At 47.8% G+C, this 14,815-nt stretch overlaps 1 protein-coding gene across 1 annotated transcript in view; it reads left to right on the top strand.

The window, feature by feature from the left end:
* The window catches only part of MYO1E (myosin IE), a 190,527-nt gene extending 177,994 nt beyond the window's left edge, over positions 1-12,533 (top strand). Inside the window, exons 27-28 of the mRNA XM_019732308.3 lie at positions 2,572-2,741; positions 11,430-12,533. Coding sequence (XP_019587867.1) covers positions 2,572-2,741; positions 11,430-11,506 — 247 coding nt within the window. The 3' untranslated portion in view covers positions 11,507-12,533. The remainder of the gene's footprint in view (positions 1-2,571; positions 2,742-11,429) is intronic.
* The last annotated feature ends 2,282 nt before the right edge of the window (positions 12,534-14,815 follow it).

Below are 14,815 nucleotides of genomic sequence, written 5' to 3'. Positions count from 1 at the left end.
GCGGGAGCTGACATCCTGTTTTGTTCCTGATCTTAGGGGGAGAGCAGTGTCTTTCACCTGCAAATATGATGTGAGCGAGGAGTGTATGGACAGGGGGTCCTAACTCCAACCAGGCCTCAGGGACTTCCCATGAAGAAAGGTGGGAAGGTGCCAGTGTGGCCTGTGGCAAGTCGTGAGGCTGAGGGCGAGCGGGACTCACGCCAGTCAGGGACTTTGTTGGCCCCATGAAGAGTCTGGGTCCAGTTCCCAAGAGCAGAAGGACTCTCAGTAGGGGAGTGAGGTGAACGAATACATGCTGAGCTGGGGTGGTGTTCAGGGGCCCAGGAAGGAAGCAGCCAGCAGGGAAGACATGGAGGAGGAGGAACCGACAGGGCGTGGTCAACGGGAGGCGATGGGCAGAGGCACATGGAGGAGTGACTTCTGGGATGGCTACAGGGAGAACATGCCTACCTTTCAGGGGTCATCCGTCTTTATCTCCACGGAGAAGCCCGCCTTCCTCAGGGGACTACACCTAAATGCTAGTACTCTTGGGTTCCAGATACTTCATCAACTTGTACTAATGGTGGAAGGTTTTTTCCCCCTGGGGATAAGATGCTAAATGTCCATCTATGAGTACTTAATGAGTATGTGTGTGTGTCTGTGTGTGTACACGTGTGTGTGTGTGCGTGCGTACACGCACGCCTAAGTGCCTTCCCAATCCTCCCTGGATCTACCAGGCTGGAGGCTCTCCTTCCCAGGGTGTTCTAATGCACACCCCACCCTCCACCCCATTCCCTGTTGCTGGGAAATCAGCTGACTGCTGGTATTCAGGCTAATGGCTCTTATTAACCAAATGCTGACATCCCTAATCTATAGGTTGCTTAATTAAAAGCTTGCTTGCCCAGTCAGCTTTCAGGGAAGTGAGCATTTGTCCAGCAGGGATTGGGGATTTCCAATAGACAGGGAGGAAACGCTGTCACGCTAACGATCTATAAGACTTGGTGGGGGTGGGCTGGTGCAGACGGGGGTTGACCTGAGAAGACTGGAGCCTGAGTAACCTAGGGGCTTGCTCCCTCCCACACAGGGAGCTGCAGGCAGCACCCAAAGAGCCCCACCTCTTCCAGGAACAGTCCTGCCACCCAGCTGACAGCCAGTGCCCCTGTTTCCCCCAAGCCACCTCTCATGATCCGAATTACTTATCAGCACCCAATTAGCATCTGCTATCACAGGACTTCAGCAAAGACAGTGGGGCTCTGGCCTCCTGAGAGCACAACTCAAAGCCACGTGTGCTTTTTCCTTCCAGAACTCAGGGCCATGGAGAGACCTTCCCCTTGCCGCCTTGCTCCCACAGGTGTTAGGTGTTAACAGACCCGCCCAGACCTAACAGCCAGCTCTATGTTGAGTTCAGCCCAACCCCTCTTAGAAGAAATCTGAAGCATAGGTTTCTTTTGTAAGCAGATGAAAGTAGGCTTTCCTTTGGTTTGTCCTTAAGCAAAGTGGGGGGTGGGGGGACGTGGGGAGGGAGAATGTTTTCTATATTTCCATTTCCTGTTATTTTATGAACATATTTAATAAAGTTATTTCAGATCTCTTTAAAAATCTCCCTAAATAGGAGCAAGCTATAGTTATATGCCTTTGAGACAATGTATGAATGGTGACTGGAGGCAGGACAGTGTGTAGAAAGAACACATTGAAAGCTAGAACAGCTGGATTAGGGTCCTAGGGCTGGAGACACTTTGGGTGATCGCCACCAGGGGAGGAGGTGCTACGGGCCTCCTAAGGGTAAAGGCCGGGGGGGTTGCTAAACCGCCTGTAGTGCGTAGCTTAGCCCCCCCACAATGAAGAAGGATGTGGTCAAAATATTAGTAGTGCTGGGTCAGCTCACAGACAAGAACCTTCATTCACAGAAGCATTTTTTTGTAATAAAACGAATCATCCCAAATGACCTTTAACAGTGGACTAAGTAAATTATGTCATCCATGCAGTGGAACAGTATAAAGCAATGAGGGTGAATAACTACAATTCCATGCATCAACAGGGTACACCTCAGAAATGGAGCGAGTGGTAGAATATGATTCCTTCTGCAGTTAAAAAAGGCAAACTGCGTGTATCATTTATAGGGAGACTTGTGTGTGTGGTAAAACTACAAAGAAACGCAGAATTGTTCATCGAGTGTGTAGTTCATTCTGGGAGGGATTACGGCTGAGGAGAGGCACCTGTGGGCTTCTAGGGCACCGCCCAAAGTTCCTCTGAGGTTGGGGGAGGGGGTAGGTTCATGACTATTTGTTTTACTTTCGTTTAGGTGTATAAATATGCTTTATAAACTTTTGTATGAATATGTATGTTTTCCACAATATGCTGAGGACACAATAGCAGCTAATGGTTATTTAGAGCTAATTATGTACTTTTGCACTGACCTTGTCAGGGAGGGTATTTTGTTCTCAAAGTTGAGGGAGCGACATATGCTTCTAAGGATGGAGCTAGATTTGAACTTGAGCAGGCTAGTGCTAGCCCCATGGTCCAAACCACCACACTGTCCTGTGCCACCTCCTGTCGGGTGCCATCTCCCACCTGCCTCCTCTCTCTCCACAGGGTCCGGAGACAAACTACCAGTCGGCCTCCCCCAGCAGGGGGCAGACCCAAGCCCCAGCCCAAGCCTAAGCCTCAGGTGCCACAGTGCAAGGCTCTGTATGCCTACGATGCTCAGGACACAGATGAACTCAGCTTCAATGCCAATGACATTATCGATATAATCAAAGAAGGTAAGTACAAGGCTGGCTGGCCGGGTGGTTGGTTTGGGGCAGCTTCCCAGAGAGCATGCGGACATATGGCTGTAAAACCTAGTTTAACCATGAAGGGAATTTATGGGCTCCTCTACCGGAAACTTGCAGAAGTAGGCCAGATTTCAGGCGCAGTTTGATCAAGATGCCACTTTCATTTTTATAATGCTTATTCCAGCTCTGCCCTCTTTGTAGCTGCTGTCATGCAGGGTGTCATGCGGGGTGTCAGCTCCCGCTCCCCACATAAGAACGCAGGATATAGTGAGGCGAAAAAGGAACACCCACGGAGCCATAGATACTGGAGTCAGGCCACTCTACTCTCACTGGCGGCTGGGTTGGAGACACAGGAAGTAGGAGCCACACAATTCTCAACCCTCACTGCACGCTTGCAGGTTCAGCCACCACCTTCTTGCTAGGGCCCCATTTTCTGCTAGCATAGCCACAGCAGTTATATTAGTGGCCAATGGCTCACTGGTTACAGCTGACGGCCAACTAGCCACAGCTGATGGCCATTTACTACCTGAGCCAGCACCTTTCTACATGAGGCCGAGAGCCTAGAAACTGCTTTCTGGGGCTCTGTCCCCACACTCCACCACTACAGGCTCTCGCCTCATAATCTACGCGACAAGTATCTTCCGCGAGGGGCCCTGTGCGAGGAGCCTGGAGGTGAATGCAATATCCTGGACACAGCCAGGCTCTCTGGGCATAGCCAGGGTTTTTCAGGGCACCACCAGTACTTCTGGGCACAGCCAGACTTACTGGGCTTCTTAGGATACCACCAGTCTCCCCGGGCACAGCCAGGGCTCTCAGGGCACTGCCACTCTCTCTGGGCCTCTCAGGGTACCGTGCTGGAATAACAGCAGCTCACAGTCAAGGTGCTTACATATTCTCCATGGCGGCCGGTCAAAACACAAAAGCAAATATACCCCAGTTTCACTACATGGTGGTATGTTCCAAGCAAACAGTCAAGCGGTCCATTAAATTAGGGATGGAGCCCATTCCCCATAGTCCACAGTCACTCGCCAGGGCTGTCCGGGGGGTGAGGGACGACCTTGACCTCACCCTCATCTCCCACGGAGGACTCAGCAAGCGTTTCCTCCTGGGACTACAAGCCCTGAATCCGGGCTGCCTCAGCAAGCACTTTCCAGCCCACAGGGCCGCAATGTCCTTTGCTTTCCCTGGCCTTTGCTGGTTGGGGAACCGTCCACGTCTTCCCACCCCTCCACGGGGTTCCAGCTCTCCGGCAGCTGCTCCTCGTCTTCTTGAGACTGAGTGTTCATATGCACAAACTATTACACCAACCTTCGGGGAGCTTTGGCTGGCACCGTACCCTGCTCGCTGTGCCATTTGTCATGCAGGGCGGCCTGCGGGGTCTCTGGTCCCGCTCCCCACATAAGAACACAAGACACGGTGAGGCCAAAAAGAACACCCACGGAACCATAGTTAGGGGAGTCATGCCACCATACTCTCGCTGGCGGCTGGGTTGGAGAAACAGGAAGCAAGAGCCACACAACTCGCAACCCTCACTGCGCTGCTTGCAGGTTCAGCCACCATCTTCTTGCTAGGCCCCCATTTTCTGCTAGCATAGCCACAGCAGTTATATTAGTGGCCAATGGCTCACTGGTTACAGCTGTCAGCCAACTAGCCACAGCTGATGGCCATTTACTACCTGAGCCAGCACCTTTCTACGTGAGGCCGAGAGCCTAGAAACTGCTTTCTGGGGCTCTGTCCCCACACTCCACCACTACAGGCTCTTGCCTCACAATCTACGCGACAAGCGTCTTCCGCGAGGGGCCCTGTGCGAGGAGCCTGGAGGTGAATGCAATATCCTGGATATAGCCAGGCTCTCTGGGCACAGCCAGGGTTTCTCAGGGCACCACCAGTACTTCCGGGCACAGCCAGACTTCCTGGGATTCTTAGGGTACCACTAGTTTTCCCAGACACAGCCAGGGTTTCTCAGGACACCACCAGTGCTTCTGGGCACAGCCAGACTTGCTGGGCTTCTTAGGGTACCACCATTCTCCCCGGACACAGCCAGGGTTTCTCAGGGCACCACCAGTACTTCTGGGCACAGCGAGACTTACTGGGCTTCTTAGGGTACCACCAGTCTCCCTGGGCACAGCCAGGGCTCTCAGGGTACCATGCTGGAATAACAGCAGCTCACAGTCAAGATGCTTACATATTCTCGATGGCGGCCAGTCAAAACACAAAAGCAAATATCCCCCAGTTCCACTACATGGTGGTATGTTCCCAAGCAAACAGTCAAGCGGTCCATTAAATTAGGGATGGAGCCCATTCCCCATGGTCCACAGTCACTCGCCAGGACTGTCCTGAGGGTGAGGGATGACCTTGACCTCACCCTCATCTCCCACGGAGGACTCAGCAAGCGTTTCCTCCTGGGACTACAAGTCCTGCATCCGGGCTGCCTCAGCAAGCACTTTCCAGCCCACAGGGCCGCAATGTCCTTTGCTGGTTGGGGAACCGTCCACGTCTTCCCACCCCTCCACGGGGTTCCAGCTCTCCGGCAGCTGCTCCTCCTCGTCTTCTTGAGACTGAGTGTTCATATGCACAAACTGCTTCACCAACCTACGGGGAGCTTTGGCTGGCACCGTACCATGCTTGCTGCGCCATTCGTCATGCAGAGCAGTCTGCAGAGTCTCTGCTCCCGCTCCCCACATAAGAACACAGGACACGGTGAGGCCAAAAAGGAACACCCACGGAGCCATAGGTAGGGGAGTCACACTACTATATTCTCTCTAGCGGCTGGGTTGGAGAAACAGGAAGGAGGAGCCACACAATTCGCAACCCTCACTGTGCCGCTTGCAGGTTCAGACACCATCTTCTTGCTAGGCCCCCATCTGCTGCTAGCATAGCCACAGCAGATATATTAGTGGCCAATGGCTCACTGGTTACAGCTGACGACCAACTAGCCACAGCTGATGGCCATTTACTACCTGAGCCAGCACCTTTCTATGTGAGGCCAAGAGCCTAGAAACTGCTTTCTGGGGCTCTGTCCCCACACTCCACCACTACAGGCTCTCGCCTCACAATCTACGCGACAAGTGTCTTCCGCGAGGGGCCCTGTGCGACGAGCCTGGAGGTGAATGCAATATCCTGGGCACAGCCAGGCTCTCTGGGCACAGCCAGGGTTTCTCAGGGCACCACCAGTGCTTCTGGGCACAGCCAGACTTATTGTGCTTCTTAGTGTACCACCAGTCTCCCCGGGCACAGCCAGGGCTCTCAGGGCACTGCCACTCTCTCTGGGCCTCTCAGGGTACCGTGCTGGAACAACAGCGGCTCACAGTCAAGGTGCTTACATATTCTCGATGGCGGCCAGTCAAAACACAAAAGCAAATATCCCCCAGTTCCACTACATGGTGGTAAGTTCCCAAGCAAACAGTCAAGCGGTCCATTAAATTAGGGATGGAGCCCATTCCCCATAGTCCACAGTCACTCGCCAGGGCTGTCCTGGGGGTGAGGGACGACCTTGACCTCACCCTCATCTCCCACGGAGGACTCAGCAAGCGTTTCCTCCTGGGACAAGTCCTGCATCCCGGCTGCCTCAGCAGCACTTTCCAGCCCACAGGGCCGCAATGGCCTTTGCTTTCTCCGGCCTTTGCTGGTTGGGGAACCGTCCACATCTTCCCACCCTTCCACGGGGGTCCAGCTCTCGGGCAGCTGCTCCTCCTCATCTTCTTGAGACTGAGTGTTCATATGCATAAACTGCTTCACCAACCTTAGGGGAGCTTTGGCTGGCACCGTACCCTGCTCGCTGCGCCATTTGTCATGCAGGGCGGCCTGCGGGGTCTCTGGTCCCGCTCCCCACATAAGAACACAGGATGTGGTGAGGCCAAAAAGGAACACCCACGGAGCCATGAATGGGGGGTTAATACCATAATATTCTCTCTGGCGGCTGGGTTGGAGAAACAGGAAGCAGGAGCCACACAATTCGCAACCCTCACGGCGCCGCTTGCAGGTTCAGCCACCATCTTCTTGCTAGCCCCCATTTTCTGCTAGCGTAGCCACAGCAGTTATATTAGTGGCCAATGGCCCACTGGTTACAGCTGACGGCCAACTAGCCACAGCTGATGGCCATTTACTACCTGAGCCAGCACCTTTCTATGTGAGGCCGAGAGCCTGGAAACTGCTTTCTGGGGCTCTGCCCCCGTACTGCCCTCTCCTTTCTCAGGCTACTTTTCCTCCTGGTAGCAAAATGGCTGCATCAGTTCCCGACTAACAAATCAAACCACGTCTGAAATCTGTATCTCTGAGACTTCTTCTCTTAGCCATTGGACAGAAGTCTTAGTTTCACTTGGTTTGGACCACATTGGTCATGCACCCATCCCTGACCCAAGCTCTGTAGTAGCCAGACAAAGGTTATACCGCCCATTGTGGGTTAGACCTGGCAGGGACGGCCCTGGGAAATAGGAGTTAGGTCTATCCCACCCAAACTTCATGGCCTCCTCATAATGAAAGGGATGGAATGGAGGCTGGGGAAGTAACCTATAATACCCATTATAAAAGTGACCTGTGCTCTTGGCTGAATGCTTTATTCATTTGGTAGGGAAAATAAGTTAGCATATGATATATATATATATATATATAATAAAACATTAGGGCTTATGGAAACAAAAAACAAGGATAAGTTCTGACTTAAGGTGTTATTAATAGAAAAGGCACAATGAAGCAAATGGCATTTGTGGTGACGGATGGGGAGAGAGACAGGCAGAGAGAGAAGACATGGAGCCTAGAAAGAGCAGCTCATTTTAGAGAAAAGAGCCAACACTCAACCACGGTACAGAATTCCCAAGGAGGTGAAGTGGGAGATGAGACGAAGCTAGGAGTGGCCTGGTCATAGAGGGCCCTGAAAGTCAGGCTCAAGAGAACTTGTAAGGACAGTGCAGAGTCTTCCAAGGTTTAGGAGCAGAGCAAGGACAACCTGGGTGAACAGTGGTCCTTGGCAAGTTTGGCTTTCAGGAAGAAGTGGCCAAGGACAGTTCTAGGAATTGTGCTTTTCACAAGTGTCTCATCACATGGGCTCACTCTGCCGAGAATTCCAGGTCCCTGGAACAACATCCCTCTAAATGGCCTCTGGGTGTTACTGTTATCTTTTTTAACCGTCTGGTTTTCCACAGTTTTTAATAGTCATTTAGTATCTCCCTTCAGAAGTACCGGGGTAAAAATAAGTGTTGAAATAGTAAAGACAAACAGGATTTTTGTGTTTTGTTCAGCAAAAATATTGGAAATGACCTAATATCCAGTAATAGGAATTTCTTAAATAAGTTTTGATATATCTGTCCAGTGAACTTCAATGCAAAAAAGTTTTCATTAAAGGTAATGATACAAAAGTACAGTATATTTATTGAAATGGAAAAAATGTTCCTGGGAAAAAGGAAAAATTAGTCTATGTACAAAATATAGACTATAAACTATAGTCTCATTTTTGTAAAAATATAAAATACATATGACTATATGCATGTGTGGGGGCAGAACCCCAGAAAGAAATTTCCAGGCTCTCGGCCTCACATAGACAGGTGCTGGCTCAGGTAGTAAATGGCCATCAACTGTGATTGCATGGCCATCAGCTGTGGCTAGTTGGCCGTCAGCTGTAACCAGTGAGCCATTGGCCACTAATATAACTGCTGTGGCTACGCTAGCAGAGAGAGGAGAAAGAATGGGGGCTAGCAAGAAGATGGTGGCTGCCTGGCAAGAGCGGATTGCAGAGAGGCGGATGCCGCCAGCGAGAATATAGTGGTATGACTGCCCTACCTATGGCTGCGTTGGTGTTCCTTTTTGGCCTCACCATATCCTGCATTCTTATGTGGGGAGCGGGAGCAGAGACCCCGCCGGGTCTCCCGCACGACAGCATGTATGTATATACATATATATGTTATAGAAAATGTTAAAATGGTCTCAAGTGTCAAATTTTAAGTATTACTCTCTTCATTTCTTAATATTTTCACATTTTTGTATTAAAACATGTATTAAAGAAATAACATATATTAAAAAAATAAAAATAACATGTATTGGGTAAAATTGAAACAATTATATATATGTGTGTAAAATGCAGAGTCCTAGAAGTTATCAAAACATGTTATAAATTATCACTATAATTTAAAGTGTAGTGTGAGTGCAAGAATAAATACATAGACAAATGGGAAAGAATAGAATCCAGAAACAAACCCATCTGTATATAGTTATTTATTATATGATAAATTGTGGCATTTGAAATCAGGGGAAAGGATAGACAATTACTTTTTATTTTGAAAATAAAATAAAATTAGATATCTACCTCATACACAAAATAAATATTAGACGAATTAAAGATCTAAAAATATGTATCTAAATTCTAACAGTGTTAGCAGGAAGCCTAGAATTTTATATTAATCTGTGGTTAGGAAAAGCCTTCCTATGGATGACATCAAGCCCCCAAACCATACAGGATTTAACCTCATAAAAAGGCTAAATTAGAACCTTCTGTGGTGAATAGCACCAGGAGCAAAGTTAAATTATAGAAAACAGACGAGGAAAAAACGTTTTACGCACATAAATAGCTCCTCCACATGAATAATAAAACAGAGAATCCAGTCCCGAAGTGGACAAGGGCTACTGAGGCGATGCATAGCTGAGCGACCCCATCATCAGTGAATACAAAGCAAAACATTTCGCCTGCAACACCAGCAAAGATTAAAATATGATATAGCCACATTCCTTTATCCAAATGAGTTTCAGAAATCAGAGATGGGAGCTTTTAGGAAGTTAATAATGATGTGTATGTATATCATATATAAATAACACCTCTTGAAGGTTCCAGGGCAAGAGCCTAGATCAAAGTCAATATTTCTCCAGTGAAACACGAGCACTCACACGCCATGGAAAGTGGCAGCATAAAGAAACTCATGTCAGTTCGGGTCAAGTTCTCCCATCAAATGAGTTACAGAAAATTTTTGATTTTCAGAACATTCTGGGTTTTGTCATTGCAAATAAAGTGTGAACTATAATATCTGTGGTCAGTCAGGGAAATAGTTACCTTCTTTCACTTTTTCCTGCTGGAATAGACTTCTGGGGAGGAAATTTAATAGTATTTATCACAATATTTAAATCCCCATGTCAAAACAGTTACTTTGGGTTTATATTTAATCCCTTGCACCAAGATAAATCTCAAATAAATAAATACTGAAATGTATAAAATAAACATAAAAGCCCTATAAGTATGGGAGAGTTTATTTTTTAATAACATCAATGTGGGAAAGGATTTCTAAACGTGACATAAAACCAAGAAGCTGTAAAATAAGAGATCATTTGATTCAACTACTTAAGTATTAAGATATCGTAAAGAGTTAATAAAAATAGGAGGGCTATTTGCAACTCATATGACAAGGACCAACAACTGATAGAAAAATAGGTAAATGATATGAACAGGGAAATAGCTCATATATGCAGCTATAGACGAAAATATGGAAGCTGTCTATATACTGATATGAAATGATCTTTAGTATGCGTTATTGTGGTTTTAAAATGTAGAACATGCAATATGCACAGTATGCTATCATTTGCATACAAAGGGGGTCATTTTTAGAAATACTTGCCTTTATATACATGAAATAGCTCTAGAAGAAAGTATGAGAAATAGGTAACTTTGCTTGCCCTCAAAGAAGGGATCTGGGTGGCTATTTCCACTGGTTATCCTTTCATACTTTTGAAAGTACATTTGAAAATATTTACCTATTTCAAAAAATAAACTATATTTTTCTTATAAAGGATAATAGAAGGTTCATATTCTTTGACCCAGGAACCTCTCCTATAGAACTACTTGCACATGGGCATAAAGATACGTGTATATATGTATGCACATTTATTGCATTAATAGTGAAAAATGGGGAACACATGTCCATCAGTAGGGGACTGGCTATATAAATTTTGGTATACAGTGCAGCTGTTTAAAAAATGAGATACAGACATGGAAAGGTTATATCTGTTAAGTACTGAAAAGCAAGGTGCAGAATAGTAAGACATAGAATGGCCCATTTCTGTTTAAAATGTGTGTGTGGTGGGGGGGTGTTTATGATCACAGAAGGTCAGGAAGAATATGTACCGAATACTTATTAGTGTTGCAGGACTGGGATTAAGGTGGGAAGTGAGGATTATGAAGTGTTGCAGACTAGGCTCTCCCAGCGACACTCTGAGGGGGAGCTAGGAGTGTGAAAGGTGCAGTGGGGGAGTAGCCCTGTGAAAGAAACCGGGTGGAAGCACCACTGGGAGCCATCAGACCACAACACAACCGGACAGTCTGCCAGCCCAGCAGCTGCGCCAGAGCCAAGGTTGCTTGTTGAGGAGCCCGGAATGCATAGGCCCTGGCTCAGCATTAGCTGCAGCTGCTCCGGGAATGGCAGTCAGTCTCATCTCACAGGCTGGGCAGCCCTAAAAAGCTTGACAGTGGGAGTGTCAGCAACATCTCACACGTGGGCAGCAGGTTCTTCCCTGTGTGTCTGCTGTGGGGGAGGGGTTACTTTTTACCACAAACCTTTTTATTTAAAATAAAAGGAAATAAAGAACTTGGGTGGAGCCAAATCACTCTTGCCGGTGGGATGCACCATGGGCGCTGGGTGTTTGGCCCCGGGCAGAACAGCCTTGCGCCCGTTCACGGTCGCCATCTCTGTCTCCCTGTAGATCCTTCCGGCTGGTGGACGGGCCGACTACGAGGCAAGCAGGGCCTGTTCCCCAACAACTACGTGACCAAGATTTGAGGTGCACAGAGACTCTGACACACGGGGTGAAGGAACTCCAGGCTCGGACAGGGGAGGGGACATTTGGAAGTTCTCCTTCTGATCCATAGCCAGCAATTGCTTCTCCGCGGCCTGGAGTTATTCTGGCATGTTCCCCATGGAGGACATTGAAAAGCTGGGTTGGGGAAAGAGAGTGTCACTCAATAAATGATCCTAAAAGGTAGCCTCTTCATATGAACCCAGGAGGGCAAAACAACCATCCACTAAGATTTATTTATTCTATTTAAACCTGGTGAGCGGACAGGCGAGGTCCACTCGGACCTTGTTGGCTCTATCAAAACAGTACCCCGCTTGCTCACCAGGCCCAGGGAAAGGCTGGAGCCGGCCGCTGACAAGTGCCTTTACTTGAAGAGCACATTTCTTTCATCCCTCTTTTCCTTACCTGACACATTCCTCTCTGCCACCTTCCCTCAGGGAGGACCCGCTCTCTGCAGGCTGGGCTTGGCGTGAGTGGGCACTTCCTGTGCAAATGCCAAGGTCCGGCATGGCCTGCTGAGCCCACGGCTGCAGAGGGGCGCTGGTTTACACTTGCCGGGACCATGAGGCTGCCGGGCTGAGCGGGGGCTGGGGCTGGGGCTGGGCTGTCGGCCCTGCTTCCTCTGGGTCTTCAGTTGGAATGTGGCTGGCCCATGTTGGTTTTGTGTTTCATGCTGTACCTATTACTAGAAGGGTCTCTTTTTCTCAAGCTGTACATTTATAAAAACAGATCATATACTGTATATATAAAAATCTCAAGAGGTAGAAACATGTATGAATGTACTAAGTAGTATTCCACTGTACTTATTCATAAGGTAGGTTTTATTACAAAACTCGCACCAGGTACTTACAAATGTGCACTACTCCTTTTCAACTATAGAATCAGTGTTACTGCTTTCTAGCTCAGTCCCCGCAAACCCTTCCAAACCCTTTCCCCACAGGTAATTTTCCTCTGATCCCCTCTGCGTCCCTCCCCCTCCCTCCTAAATAAATAAAGGAATCCGTGAACCACCTTGTTCTTTCTTGACATTTGTTATGGGTTGAATTTTGTCACCCCACAAAAAGATCTGTTGAACTCCTAACCCCCTGTATCTCTGAATATGGCTTTATGTGGAAATAGGGTCTTTACAGAGGTAATCAAGTTCAAATGAAGCCATTAGGGTGTGCCCTAATTCAGTATAACTGGTGTGCTGATAGAAAGGGAAATCTCGGCACGGATCGACTCCCAGAGGGGAAGAGGACATGGAGTCGCCATGTACAAGCCACAGAGGGGGTCTGGAACAGATTCTCCCTCAGCCTCAGAAGGAGCCAACCCTGTCGAGACCTGGATCTCACACTCCCAGCCTCCACAACTGTAAGACAATCAATTTCTGTTGTTAAACCACCCATTTCGTGGTACTTTGTTAAGGCAGCCCTAGCAAACCCGTGCAATGTTTATTACAGTAATAATGAAAAGTTGGGGAAAATCTAATGTGCGTCAATAAGGGAAAGATTATAGGGGAGACTCACTTCTCTACCTCTCCTTCTCCCAGCTGCCATGGCCATTCTTGAACTAATGGGAAAGTAAGGTTTGACCAGCACACACCTTTTTGTTAGTTCAGGATCCCCAAGTCTATGGGAAAAAAATTATCAGGGGTTACATATAAGGAAAAAAATGTATGTATGTTTGGAGCAAAGTAAACCATTTAATCCTATGTTTTATTAAGAACAGGAAGCAAACTTTATTCAGTAGCAATAACAAATAGAGGAAAATAAAGCCATAATGTGATGACTGAGGAAAGCAGATTACCTCCTTTGACTATTTTACTATTGACACTGATAGTCTATATTTTACAAAGGACTTTTCACATCCTGGACTCACCAAACGTGGGAGGAAGGCAGCAGAACCAGAATTCCAACTGGAAGCATTGTAGACTCCCACAGCCCCTGCCCAGGCGGCCTTCTCACGAGCAGGAGTGCCAAATCCCCTTGTGTTCGCATCTACCCCTGGCTGGCTAGGAGAAGCTTATGTTTTTCCTGAAAAATCAGGCCTGATAAAAGAAGCTCAACTTGAAAAGAATTTGGGGCTGACAGACAGGTCTGGATTCAGCACAGATTCTTTGAAAAAGGACTAGGTTGGGGATAAATCTTAATTCAAGCTTCGGAGGAACCAAGGTGAGCTTGATGATCAATGGAAAGAATCACAATATGTGAAATTCCTTAAATAAAAATTCATTGGCTTTTAATAATTTTCCCTAATGTTAAACATGGAAGGGAGGGAGGGAGGAAGGAATCCCCACTGGACGCGGGGAAACCAGCCCTGGCTGCTTTTAATTATTGCTATTTTAAACTAGTGTGTAACTGAGACCTCTCAGGCTTTAGGGGACCAAACAGGAGCTGGGTTAAACATCCCCACAAGCAGCAGGAAGAACCGTCATCCACAGGGATCCCAGAGCAAGCCCCAGGCCCTGCCCCACGTGCCTCGTCCAGGCTCAAGGAGGTGCTCGACAGCTGCTGCTTGAATAGGTAGGTGAAGTTGTGTTTACAGGTGAAGAAAACTTCAAGTCATTACCCTAGGTTTCCTCTAATCTCTGGATCTTGCCAGGCCTGCGTTTTTGTTCACTCTTCAGTTAAACACACATGTGATTAGTTCGAGTCACTTAACCTAGAATATAATGAGGATCAAGGGGCCTTCCCTGACTTCTAGAATGTGCCGTCCTGTTTGGGATAAGGGGCGTGCCTGTGCACATACAGCACACATGGAACAGCTGTAGAAAATGCAGTGTAAAGGTCTGACAGATCCCTTCAACCAAAGGTTTAATGTAACCAAGAACGAATGAGCAGGCTTGAACATGGGCACGAGGACAGACATGTTTGAACTAGACCAGCTGTTCTCCAACCCTTTGGCCTCAGCACGCCTTTACACGCCTCAGTATTAGAGAGTTCTGCTTTTGCCGGTTCTAGCTATCAGTATTTACCATATCAGAAATTCAAACAGAAAATTTTAAAACACAGACACATTCCACTAACTGCCAGAGTGATGCCATCATATGTAACCTCTGGGAGATTTGACCATACCCTACTGACAGAGTGAAAAAGAAGCAAACAGCCTAGTATAATGAACATAGTTTTGACCTCATGGACTTCTTGAAAGGGTCTCAAGGACCCTCAGGGTCCCCAGACCACATTTTGAGGACCTACAGACGGGGGTAAGTGCTAATCAAGAGGGAATGCAGCAGGGGGAGCAACCGGCCTGAAAACATGCAAAAGGGCCGTTGCTCCCACCATGCTCAGGGAAGCAAGACTGGCGCCCAT

The sequence above is a fragment of the Rhinolophus sinicus genome, chromosome 3 (genome assembly GCF_057876585.1).
Source record: "Rhinolophus sinicus isolate RSI-liver-muscle chromosome 3, RSI-T2T, whole genome shotgun sequence".
In the NCBI taxonomy this organism is placed as follows: domain Eukaryota; kingdom Metazoa; phylum Chordata; class Mammalia; order Chiroptera; family Rhinolophidae; genus Rhinolophus; species Rhinolophus sinicus.
This window is presented reverse-complemented; position numbering and strand designations above follow the sequence as displayed.